Below are 12,921 nucleotides of genomic sequence, written 5' to 3' on the forward strand. Positions count from 1 at the left end.
TAAGCCATCAGCCAAGGCGGCCATCTTGGAAAAAGGGGTGAAAACACGTTTTTGATTATATCTCCTTAACTATTAATCGTAAAAAAAAAATGTAAAAACATATTTTGTTGCCATTCGCCGTTTTTCTTTTTATTATATACATAATATTGTGTTGTATCTTTTAATTTTATAGAAACATAGACTAAAGAATTAGAGTTGAGTACGTCCATGACGGATCCACTTATTCTATTTTAGTAGGTAAGTTTGGTGTGAGGAAATAAAAGCTCAATGATAATTTCCAATGCTGATCTAGATTTCTAGATATATCCTAAATAGAATAATGTATTAGCTGTTGGGTGGGTAGCTAGGCTCTGTGGGAACAGACACAACTGCGCCCGATAATAATCTAACTGCGATGGTGCGAGGCACGGACTGGAAATACAATGAGATACAAATCTAGAAAAGTCGCGATCTTATAAATTATGAACATATTTTTAATGAATCATTTGTTTTTTAATAACTCATATTATTTTTTTCTAAATATTTTTTTTTTGTTTAGCGTTGTTTGAGGAGTTGGTTGAGGTTTTGTTGTTGTGATAGTTTTTACTACTTAGTTTTGTATTATTTTCATTAATTCATCATCATTATGTGGACAGACGCATTATACAATTGTGGAATACCTTAATATACTTACTGTTAATGTATTTATTCGAATAAATTTTTGTTTTACTATGAAATAAAATTTAAATGAAATTAATTAATGAAATATTTGAAATATTACATTATTGCTTTAACTACTAACAACCAAATCAACGATCATATTTTTTAAAACATTATTTTCATATCTAGGCACTTAAGTAAAGTTTCCGTGTAAATAAACCATTTATACAAAGAGCAGGGTTTGATAAAATGTTCAAATTGTGAGCATTTCATTTATTCGATGTTGTTCGATCAATAATTCATGCTTTTAGAACGATTTCTTCCTTTAAATTTAGAAATTCGAGTTATATTTTATTTGTTTGCAAATAAATCTGTTTCTTTTTAAACGAAGATATATACGTTGTATAATATAAGTAAAATATAAAATATAGGGCATAGAGTTCGTAGTGACAGTAACTTAGAACAGAGTTGGGCCCATTTTCGGTTTAAGTATTTTTTTTTGTATTTCTTTGTATTATAAAGAAGGACTATTTTTCTAAATCCTATATTACACCGTATATTAACACTGTTTTAAAATATTTTCACAAACGTCTCTTAAGCACTAGCGAGCTGATTTCTGAATCTAGTAAATAACAGGTTAGATGCTGCGCCGGATTGGGCAACTCGGTTGCGGTATCAGTAGCTTAATGGAAACCGTAACCATACCGTCCATAGCCAGTAGAGGAGGCTGTTGGTCCATTGCACCGAACAGAGCGGCCCCCACACTCCCCACGTTACTTTTACAACTTGCCCCAGGGGTCTGTAAATTGATCACCCAACAATAAAAATTAAAAAAAAAGTTTTATTAGGGGCTGTTAAAGTACGATTACGTAAGCATCATAGGGGGGAGGGGGGCGTTGATTTTCTTATTTGATGATTACGTAAACAGTTATTATTTACTTTTTTACACATATTACCCACACATTATCTATGCTTGAAAATGAAATGCATTTCGAGGATTCCGACAAAGAATTAATACGTTTATGTACTATTATTTTTGAGAGCTTTCCATACTTTTGCTGACAAGGGAAGGGTGCAAGGGGATAAATTGCTGTAAATCTTCTTACGTAATGGAAATGGAGTGGAAACTTGAATGGTATCTTAGATGTTTAAAATAACTAAATTAATAATCAGTTCTCTTCAATCTGTTAGTTCTACCTGTATACGTCGACTATATGTTTTACGCAGGCGTGAACTATTTATCTTCCATCAAGTATTATACGTACGTACAAGTATACTCGAAAACACCTGAAATTAATTTCAAGAATCCTTTTCTAAAATCTAATATTTTTATAGTTGTTAAGGTCAGACTATATATACTTCCATTTAAATAAACATTTGGTTATGACAAAGTAAATGATTTTGTACTGTACACATCTGAAACAGACGCGCAAAAATGTACCGTAAATAAATTATTGTACCCGCCTGTCACACACAGATTATAATTTATTAAATGTTGCTCTTTGACCGCGCACTTAAGATACAATGTAGTTTACTTAAACGAGTAAATACTGAGAATTATTTCTAGTTTATGTAACATTTAGGATAAATATTTCTGATATTATATTATTCGTAAATCGAGAGTATTGAGTATATTCTTATATTCGTAATAATTATAAATAAAAATAAATATTAATAAATATATATAAATACAAAAATTAAAATAAATAAAGAAATTGTGCCTGTGAGAGTGTACTTTTGATCGGGTGAGCGATAAAATCAGCTCAGGTCATAGGTACTATATAAGAGGCACTAATCCAAGTATTCTACGGTTGCAAATATGCTTAAATAACATAAAATGTGAACTTAAGATGTAGAAGTACCCGTCCAATATGTATTATAATAAACTACACAAAATACCAATATGTGGAACCAGCTGCTAGAATAATTTCTTATCCTTCAAGAAAATTGTACCAATTATTAAAAGTTCGACTCTCTCTATCCGGAGATTCTCAAAGGGCCATATGGGCCATATGATTTAAAAAATCTAAGTCATACAACATATACAATTATGTAGTAGTAACAAACTAATGCACAAACATAAATATTTTGTGCTTTAGTTTGTTATATTAAAGTTAAAATAGGTAAAAGTAATACCCTTCTTCTGGCCTTGCCTTTATATTGTAATGTAACGTATTAATAAATTAAATAAATTCCTTTTCTAGCACAGCATAGGACTATCTTTCTAACTGAACTATTAGTATTGTCTTTTATTAATATAACTTTTACACATTTAAAGAAAACAATTTTTTAACGGATTGAAGTTATGTGTTATTGTAAACTTATAATTATTTAAACATAAGTAACATAAGAAAATTTATAAGTTTACAATAATACATAACTTTAATCCGTTAAAAAAGTGTTTTCTTGAAATGTATAATCTGTGTAAATAAACTATTCCGATAATTACAATTCTTATAATGACACATGACAAGTGAAAGGTACAATCATAGCTCGTTGATAATCGATGAGGGGTTTCGAAGAGCAAACACCATGAATTATCCAGCGTGGGAAAGCGCGCCTGTTCTAAAGGCCTTCGCACACGGCCGTGCCGGGAACACTGTCTGGGGGATTTATTTGAGCCTACTGACTTAGGTTATAAAAGATTCACCAGCCTGGAATGATTGATTCCTTATAAACAACATATTACTGAACTTATTTTTGACGTCATGTATCAGTTATATGGTATATATTAAATGGTAATACTTCTCGTAATTACTAATAATAATAATTGTTATAATAAGGGCCTGTTTCACAATGTATGGATAAAGTACCAAATGGCTATGCAACACATAAATTATTCGAACGATATAAGTTCCGAATAAGATACTTCGCGTTTCGTGACAAATAGCGCTATCTGACAGTCGCGAAACGCAAATATACTGTTTATCCTACCAATAAGTAATAAATTGCTTATTTGGAACTTTACCGGACATTGTGAAATAGAACCTAAATGTGCAAATTTCTTAACCAATACTAACTATACTTAAATTACTAAATAGCTTAAGTAATTTAATTAAAGTCTACCAATACACAGCTGATTATATTTATTATTAATATATATGCTACAGAATTTAACGTTTATTTGCTACGCTGATGAAGTTCTACGGGCCGCTACGTTATTACGTAGCGCTGTGACGTTCTCATTCTACGTATTTACAACCACGATCTACAGCTACAGTTCACATACAAAGGGTCTACGCTATCATTAATATTGTTATAATATGTCACAATATTGAATATATTTCATATTAATTAATGTTTGGAAACCAAAAGGTATTAATGACTTATAAACGAACAATGGACCCCAAACATATATTTAATGTTTTAGTTCACAATGAAAGACTTTAGAATATTTTACTTGATTCCAGAGACACTCCAGATATTATTAAAAAATAAAAGTAAATCTATGTGGTATATTTAATGACCGCTTTGGCATAAATATTAAACGAAGTCCTAGCGATATTTTTCATAAACCGTAATCGACAGTTCGTATAAGTAGTGAGCATTTAGTATGAATAGTTAAACACGTCGGCGATACAAATTATTGTACTTATGCCTCGTGTCCTACAATTTAACTTTGCATATTTTATTGTTTACCCTTCAATTTCCTGTTATTTTTTATGAAGACAACGATATCGATAGTGTAAATGTATATGAGCATTAAAAACACATTCTTTACAAGGAAAAGTACTTTTGGTAACATACATTATGTAATATGGGATAGCAGGTTGAAACAATTTTAATTGCTTTTGGTTTAGAATGAAAGAAATGAGCAGTGTTGGCCTAGTGGCTTCAGCGTGCAATTCTCATACCTGAGGTCGTAAATTCGATCCTCGGCTGAGCACCAATGGGATTTTCTTTGTATGTACGCATTTAACATTTGCTCGAACGGTGAAAGAAAACATCGTGAGAAAACCGACATGTATTAGACCTAAAAAGTCGACCACGTGTGTCAGCCACTGGAGGCTGATCACCTAATTGCCTATTAGATTTAAAAATGATCATGAAACAGATTCAGAAATCTGAGGCCAAGTCCTAAAAGAGGTTGTAGCGCCACTGATTTATTTATTTTATTTGGTTTAGAATGCTTTCATAACTATATATCTAGCTTTAAGACACTTTACACAGATTAAAACGCTGATAATAAGTCCCACGTGCGAGGGTGACGAAATAACCCAAATATTCTCAAATTCTCAAATAATCCCAAAAAAAAAAGAAAAAAGTGGTTCATTAGTTATTGACTGTGCTCCTTTTGAAAGAGCCAGGTGCGATGTGAAGCTCGAGACTGGTGTGAGGGTATCCCGGTATGTGACATGTTTCTCGACAACAGATCGCAACTGGAAAAATTCTGCCACAGAATTTTAAAATATACCTTACCATTTGTAAAAAATGTATATCTAAAAGACTTGTATTCTTGATTATATAAATTAACTAGCAGACTCGGCCAAGCGTTGATGTGGCTAAGGTTTTTGTTATATTACATAGTAGTAAACTATTCAAGGGAAACGGTAGGAGAACTTATGCGAAACGTTGGTACTTTTAACACAGCGCCCTCTGTTAGAATTGTATCAAATATTTGCAATAAAATAAAATTGCGACTATAATTAAAGATCTAAGCTATCCTATCTCTTAAGGACCAGATTGCTCACGGTGTGCTAATTTAATTTAAAATCGGTTCAGTAGTTTAGGAGTCAATCCCTGACAAACATCACGTGACAGGAGATTTATAAGGTATATAAGTAATACCTTTAAAATACTATATTTCGATTGAATATTAATATAATTTTACTTTATTTCAATAAAAATATATCGCTTTTATATTTTTATGCGACATACGATGCAAAATCAAAATGTCGTCAACAGTTAAGCATTGTTTTGACAGAATGATGAGTGAGCTCTCAATGTAGAGTGCCCTCTTACATGACTTATAGCGGCCGAATAACCCATAGATTATACCGGCCCATAGTTTATGATATAGACAAGTTCGTTTAGTATCTTGGGGTACCTCATTGTACGAATGTCATAGTAGTGTGAAAGGTCATATTTCGTCCAAAAAAGCACTTTTCATATCTTTTTTCAGTAGGCTAGACTAGGTTCATACAAATTTATACAAAAAAATATTTAGTGTAGTATTAATTGTACTGTACGAGTCAATGCTGTACATTCTGCTCACTCAGGCTGTCTTAGTTTTATAAGTAAGATGATTCCCTATGTACGTACCCTGGCTGTACACTTGGATCACTTATAAGCATGACGATTTCCTAAGTCATGGGAGTTACACCTCGAGAGAATTATTACAGAGATGTAGGTACTTTCTACGACTGTTAAATTGTATAGCAATTAACATTCTATTATTTCGCTAATATTCTATTGTTATAGGCGAGTGGCGAATATAAAGTAAGGCAAAAATCTTCTATTATTTAAATCACCCGATGACCCAGAAATCGTAAAGACTCAAATTGAAAGTTAGTCTTGGCATTTAGATGTATGGTTTACTTACTTATTACGTTATATATTATATTATAAAAAAGACAAGATGATACGGTTATATACCGTCAAAGGTATGCCATAACATATGATTTAGGAGAATATAACCAGAGTTCCTGTTATCATTACAAAATATTTTCGTAGTAATTGCGGGATGAAAGCTGCCCGAGGTGTCTGCCACGCGCAGCCAACTCGATAACGAGTAGTGATGTGCTTTGATCTTATCGACTTTTAATCCGACCTTTAATTATCAGTATTCCAGCTATCTGTACTGAATTTAACGGATAAATATTTTAAATTAATCTCCTTTTTACAAGAGCAAACTTAGTACAAGAAAAAAATATAAATATTAAAAATATATTTATAATTTTAGGAATCACAATGCCAGAGATATTCTTGCTTCTTTTAACGTTGCATTCTATAGAAGCAAAGATTTATGTAAAAATATAAAGCTTTAATAATAGAATATAATTACTAATTAATTTATTATCTATTTCTTCATTCTTAGTTGCGCACCTCTAAAGCAAACAAACTCGGACGCTGTGACTCTTAAGACAATATAGTTCACTTTAATGATAAAAAAAAAATTGGGAGAAACCGGTTGAATAATGTTAAGCAATTTTACATTTTTCGTTATATGTAAACAGTCATTTAAAACCACCATCTTGCTCGAGCACCTTAAAGTTCATATCGATATTTTACCCTATCCCACACCCCTAGTGGCAGAGGGCATGTCGGCCGCACGCGCGCCGCACTTGGCACACCACTAGCTCTACTAAACTTTTATTTATTCTGTCATCAGCAGGCTACTCGGCTTTTTCCATCAGAAACTGAAATTTGGTTCAGTTATAACTTGTTTGTGATTGATCCTAAATTGCTTTCAGACATTCAAAGGGATTATTAATGGTATTAACTGGCTTAGGTGAAATTTGAATGTTACCTTTTTTACTGGATTTCATTAAATGTTTAAATGAATGGATATTTGTTGTGTGTATCTAACTGTGGACTTTATTATAAATTGGTCGGAAGATAAAAATAATTAAATAATCGAATGCATAATATTAACTGCATTGTATGTAATTCATGTTAAGTAATCATTACATTAATTTCATCTGAAAATGTAATTTTGTTGGTACAAAAAAGCTCTTTGAATACTATTCTATTTAATTAGACAACTATAGTTAAAACCACCTATATTAAATAAGTGGCAACCAAGAAATGACCGAGTCACTACTATAGATAACCTATTTCGCTTAAAATACGCGTAATCTGTAAACCATTAAGATTCCAAAAAACAAAAGATTTCGAAAAATGATAAGCTTTTTTTTGTACTTATTTAAAAAGAGAACCGATAATAGAACAGTTTATAAATATTTAGATTGTATTGTTAATGAAATCTTAAAGCATTAGTATCAATCTAGGCTTCGACCTTAAATAATGTTTGGTTATGCGTCGGCATGCCGCGTCACATTGTGTGTTCTAAGCTTATACGCCTGCTCAATGCTAACAAGGATGCTTACTACTTAAGGAATATATACGATTTATTAAATCATATACAGACAGGGTTTATTGTAATAGTCTAGAGAAAATGCATTTACAATTTTTATTCATAATTAAAAAAAGTTTGAGATACGTCACAAAAATCCTAAGCCTAACATAAAAGTAGGATTTTACAATTGTTCTCGTCTTTTTTGTCAATTAATTATGAACTTTCCTTTCAGCTACAGCGTCCGGCAAGGATCGATCTCCAGACCAGGAGGAGACCAGATCGTCTCCCACTCCTGGACCTCCTAGTCCACAGGTCAACGGCACAGCTGGTTAGTTATACCTTCAAATATACCTACTTTCACTAAAAGGTATTCTATATAAAGAAAAAAACTATAGCAATTTCAGTGTGGAATTTAAAAAAAAAGCTTAAATTAGAGTTTTCTTGACAGATCTTTAAAAATTTAAGTGTATCGCTTAATTTCGCCACAATTCAAGGCATTGAAATCCAAATTTAATGTTATATTATGTATGGTTTTTCTAGCTGCACTCTCATCCACCGAGTCGCTTTCACCACCACTCCCTGAAGGATCAAAATCCGCCCCGGCGCTGCAACGCCTACGCAAATTTCTATCTGCCCTACACCAATTTGCCAATGACGTCAGCGCCGATACCGGAGAGAGAGTGCGGCAGTTGATATTTAATCTCGTTGTAAGTACTTATATAGTAAATATTCACACAAGATTTAAAGTGCCTATTCAGCAATAAATTACTACCTTTCTTTCTTTTCGATAGGATAGTCAAATTCTGAGTCTGAAATGATAAACTTTTTTGAGCTTAAATCCAAATTCTACTTAGAAAGTAAGTAGAAGAAAAGAAGAAATGTAGGGTTCCGGATAGTAATTCGAAACTTTACAGGGAGTTAAGAAAACTCTAAGGTCAAAGTGATATAGAAAATTATATTAACAATTGGTAATGCGGGTCTTTTTTGTAAATATAACAAAATCAAAGATTGCGAATACCAACTAGCAAATTTCTTAAATTTCTTTTTTTGACGTTCATAAGTGTACATTATGTTACCAACATGAATAAATGATTTCGAATTTTGAGCACAACTGGTTAAACCTGGCTACTTCAAAATTAATAATTCCAATTGTCACTGTGACATTTTTGTGCTTCCGCCCCGTTTCGCTCAACAAATGTTTAATTTAAATGTAAAAAAGACCCATAAACTAACCTTAAAATATATTATTAAAAGTTGTCCCTTTAGGCAAGGTTCCGAAGAGATCTTCTCTTCCGTTCTACGTCCTTGATTTGAGAACTGGCAGTAAATGAAAACTAGAAGCATTCAATGTATAGTTCTTTATTGACGTTCATAAGTGTACATTACGCTACCTACATGAATAAATGATTTTTGAATTTGAATTGAATACTTAAATTTTCAATAACTACCACAAACATTCCATCTTTTTGTTTTCCTAACATGTAATATTTGTTATATAGGCTGGAGTGATGAACATTGAAGAGTTTCAAGCAGGTGTGCAAGAGTGCACCAATTATCCTCTTCGAGCTTCTGTACCCGGTTTTCTGAGGGCTTTATTGCCATTAGCGCAAAGAGATTTACACGCGAAAGCTAGAAGAATGAAGCAGGTACATTTAATATAATAACATTAGTACTGTTTTAGTACGTAGGCCAATTTACTTAAAGTTTTATAGAAGGCTGTCTGATATACAAGTGGTATCAAGAGTGTGAGAGCAGTGTTGCCCTGGTGGCTTTAGCGGGCGTGGGTCGTAGTTTCGATTTACATTAACATTTTTCCTATGGCTTTTAGCCGATGAATTTATAATGGTGTGTGGTATAAAAATTTTACGTAATACCAAATTTGAAAAAAAAATCGACATGAACCATTAATTGTATGTTAAACTTTAAATTTAAATTCAACAAACCTCGTCGATAATTATTGGGGAACAATTTCCTTTTTCGTTCGTAAGATTTAAAAATAATAATTTTTTAGACACCACTGCAATATATAAGATCACATGAGCATCTAATTCTGGAGGCGGCTGGTGAAGGGGACATCTTCGCGCAACAGGGCTCCGCTGAACCGGGGGCGAAGCGGCGCGCTAGTGACCCGTAAGTACTCAAATAATTATAATATTTTTGAAGTGAAACTTCTTTAGATTCGTTGTGATTTCAAACCGGATGCAACGAAAAAGCGACAGTAAAAAGAGACAGAAACATTAATTCATATGATTTAACGTGGGAGAAAATGAGATAGATAAACTTCTTTCGAATCGTCGTGATTTCAAACCGGATGCAGCGGTAAAGAGAGACAGAAACATCAATTCATCATATGATTTAACGTGGGAGAAAATGAGATAGCAGGCATTATACAGCCTCTCTTTACTGCCGCTTTTTCATTTGATCGAATTTCAAACTTTCGATGTTTTAGTTTTTCCCAAATTAAAAATTTATATTAAACTTATAAATTAAAATTTATCATTAAAATATACTGTTTTAAAAGAACACACACATTTAGATAATGGAAAATGATTAATTTATATATGATTAATAATAAAAAAAATGTTTTTGAAGGTTTCACTTCTACCATGTGTGAATTGCACATATTTCTTTTTTTTTTTAAATCAGAATAAAGATTACCTTTCACAATGTATAAATATATTGCAAACACAGAAATTTGTGTGTAATAAGGATATGTTAATAACATGCATGTTGTACGTGAGTGAATTTGTATCAAAAATAGGGTGTTACAATTTGGCATAATTATTGTTTTAACTCAGTATAACCGGCTAAAGCGTTGGGTGTACAAACAATAAATATCTTAATTCTAAATGAAGGTTTACCAATATGGGCCCCACGCCCCACTTGTAATTGTTGCACGCACATCATCACGAGATTAAGATTTTTGTCTTGTTACGCCACTTTTAACGCCTACTGTACATACACGTTTTTTCATAATTTTTTTAATTACGGTTTTTTAATTATGTTTTCAAAATTTTCTTACTGTGTTTCGTTAACAATTTCCTCTTCATTTCATCCTAAAACCTATAATTTAATATTCAAAATTATACACGTGATATAGAAGGGGGGCAAAAGAATTTTAGAATGGCCGAGGTGTTCCACGGCACGAAAAAGGTAGGGAAACACTGTTCTAAACCATAAATATTTCCTATACCATAACTCCAATCATAATCGGATTAATGAGTTCCATCGTCAACGATTAATCGATGGGTAGACCGCTGTGGTGAGAATCGATTAAAAGTCGAATCGAGCGTGTATCGAGTGCGCATCGGTCGGCAGGTGAGTGTTAGCGACAGGTCATTTGTGCCCCACACCACTCGACACTTGGGATTATGCTTACAAGCCACTTAAAGCTATATTTTATTTTAGAACATAAGTTCTATGCCTAAGTATACCTTTCTAGTATAACTATCCAGTATAAAGAATAAGTCTATGAATAAAATTTTATTCCAAGTCCTTGCATTTCGACAGGAGTTATTTTCCATTCAATTTTTAAAACTGAAATACGCATTTTATTTGTCAGTGAATGTATCCAATTTATCAAGTACACAGTAAAGGTGGTTTTACGGCGAGTGATAAGTACGAGCCTTTTTATAACAAACAGTCATAAGCGCACATGTAAATATAACATTTTATTTAAAAGAAAATGATTTATTATTTTACTAAAACTGTAACTATGTAGTAGAGATGCCAGATACATAATAAAATAAATTAATTAAAGTTAATTAAGCATTAGGCCACTTAAGTAAATAAATATTTAGATTAACTTTTTTGTTGGTAAAACATAACACCTGTACGCCTTTTATTTTTAATTGCACCCAGTTTGTCCCTTTATCGATGGAGTACATTTTTAGTGGCAACACTTGTGAAATGTCAAAATTGTAGGGAATGAGATATTAGAGTTTAGTACAAGACAAAATCGCTTCTCATTCGATGGGTAAACGCTTTACGTAAGCTGTCATTCGCACTGTGGCGCGGGTTTTTGCGGTGTGCCGGCATGACATCGCCCATTGTACGCAATTGTCGGATCTGATTGAACTGTTTAAAGCCTTAATAACATGCCAATAGCATGAAGGTGTGCTCTTTCTTAGAGTATTTTATGCAGATTAACAGGTTATTTTTAGGAATTATATTTTAATTTTTGTATGGACTTGAGTGATGGTGTATCTATTACGTTAAAATACGTAAATGAGATTCTGAAACTTACCTTAGTATACCAAAATCCAATATATTTTTGACATTATAATGCTAGGTTTATATTTTAATGTTTAAATTTTAGACTAATGTATATTATATAAATAATTATGTCAGAGAAATATGACTTTAGCGTGCGACTCTCATCCCTGAGGTCGTAAGTTCGATCCCCGGCTGTGCACTAATAGATTTTCTGTCTATGTGCGCATTTAACACTCGCTCGTAAGGTGTAGGAAAACATGTCATGCCGTGCCTTATAACTAAAAATACGACGGCGTGTGTCAGGAGGTTGTTCATCTACTAGCACACCTACTATAAGATTGACAAATAACCAAGAAACAGATACAAAAGTCGGCTCAGACCTAATAAGGACAATAGTAATAATAATAAATCATTTATTTGCAAGAAAGTGGTACATTTAGATCGATCAATTGTGATAATCCGCACAATCAACCTATATAAAAATAGGCACGCAAATGTCATATTAATTTTGTTTAATTCATGTAATAACAACATGAACACTTAACTCAAGTTAAAATGAAAACTATAATTAATTGTTGTCAAACTTATCTATATATATATTTATAAATAAAACTTTAATATAATTAATTATTTATCAGCCTATTTATTTGCATTTAATTAATACATTGCAAATTTCGTACCTAAAATCATTTATTTTAGCTGCACTATCCAGTAATAGTCGATAGTTATGCGCCAGTTTGGCAAACAACAGTATTCGTTAGGTGCACCCGTACTAAATAATGGCCTCTTAAATTGTTAGAACAGCTTGCTAAAACTCCACTACACTTACCCTCTAATGATTAACGCCTGCCAAAATGTACTTAGCTATCCGCATATTAATGCGGCGTGAAATATTCTAGGGTGTTGCTATATTTATTTATTGGATGTTATGAGTGCAGCAGGTCTAATTCTCTGTGGTTGATGGTTTCTTAGTATACTCAACCTCAAATTTATTCATATAGGTAAACCAGTACACTTATGAACGTCTACATAAAAGATGTTAAATTGCT

General features: G+C 32.4%; 1 protein-coding gene across 1 annotated transcript in view; it reads left to right on the forward strand.

The window, feature by feature from the left end:
* The window catches only part of LOC110996364 (protein CBFA2T3), a 45,378-nt gene that overhangs the window by 23,160 nt on the left and 9,297 nt on the right, over positions 1–12,921 (forward strand). Inside the window, exons 3-6 of the mRNA XM_022264000.2 lie at positions 7,890–7,985; positions 8,198–8,364; positions 9,157–9,303; positions 9,669–9,787. Coding sequence (XP_022119692.2) covers positions 7,890–7,985; positions 8,198–8,364; positions 9,157–9,303; positions 9,669–9,787 — 529 coding nt within the window. The remainder of the gene's footprint in view (positions 1–7,889; positions 7,986–8,197; positions 8,365–9,156; positions 9,304–9,668; positions 9,788–12,921) is intronic.

This window comes from Pieris rapae, chromosome 5 (assembly GCF_905147795.1).
Source record: "Pieris rapae chromosome 5, ilPieRapa1.1, whole genome shotgun sequence".
Classification (NCBI taxonomy): Eukaryota; Metazoa; Arthropoda; class Insecta; order Lepidoptera; family Pieridae; genus Pieris; species Pieris rapae.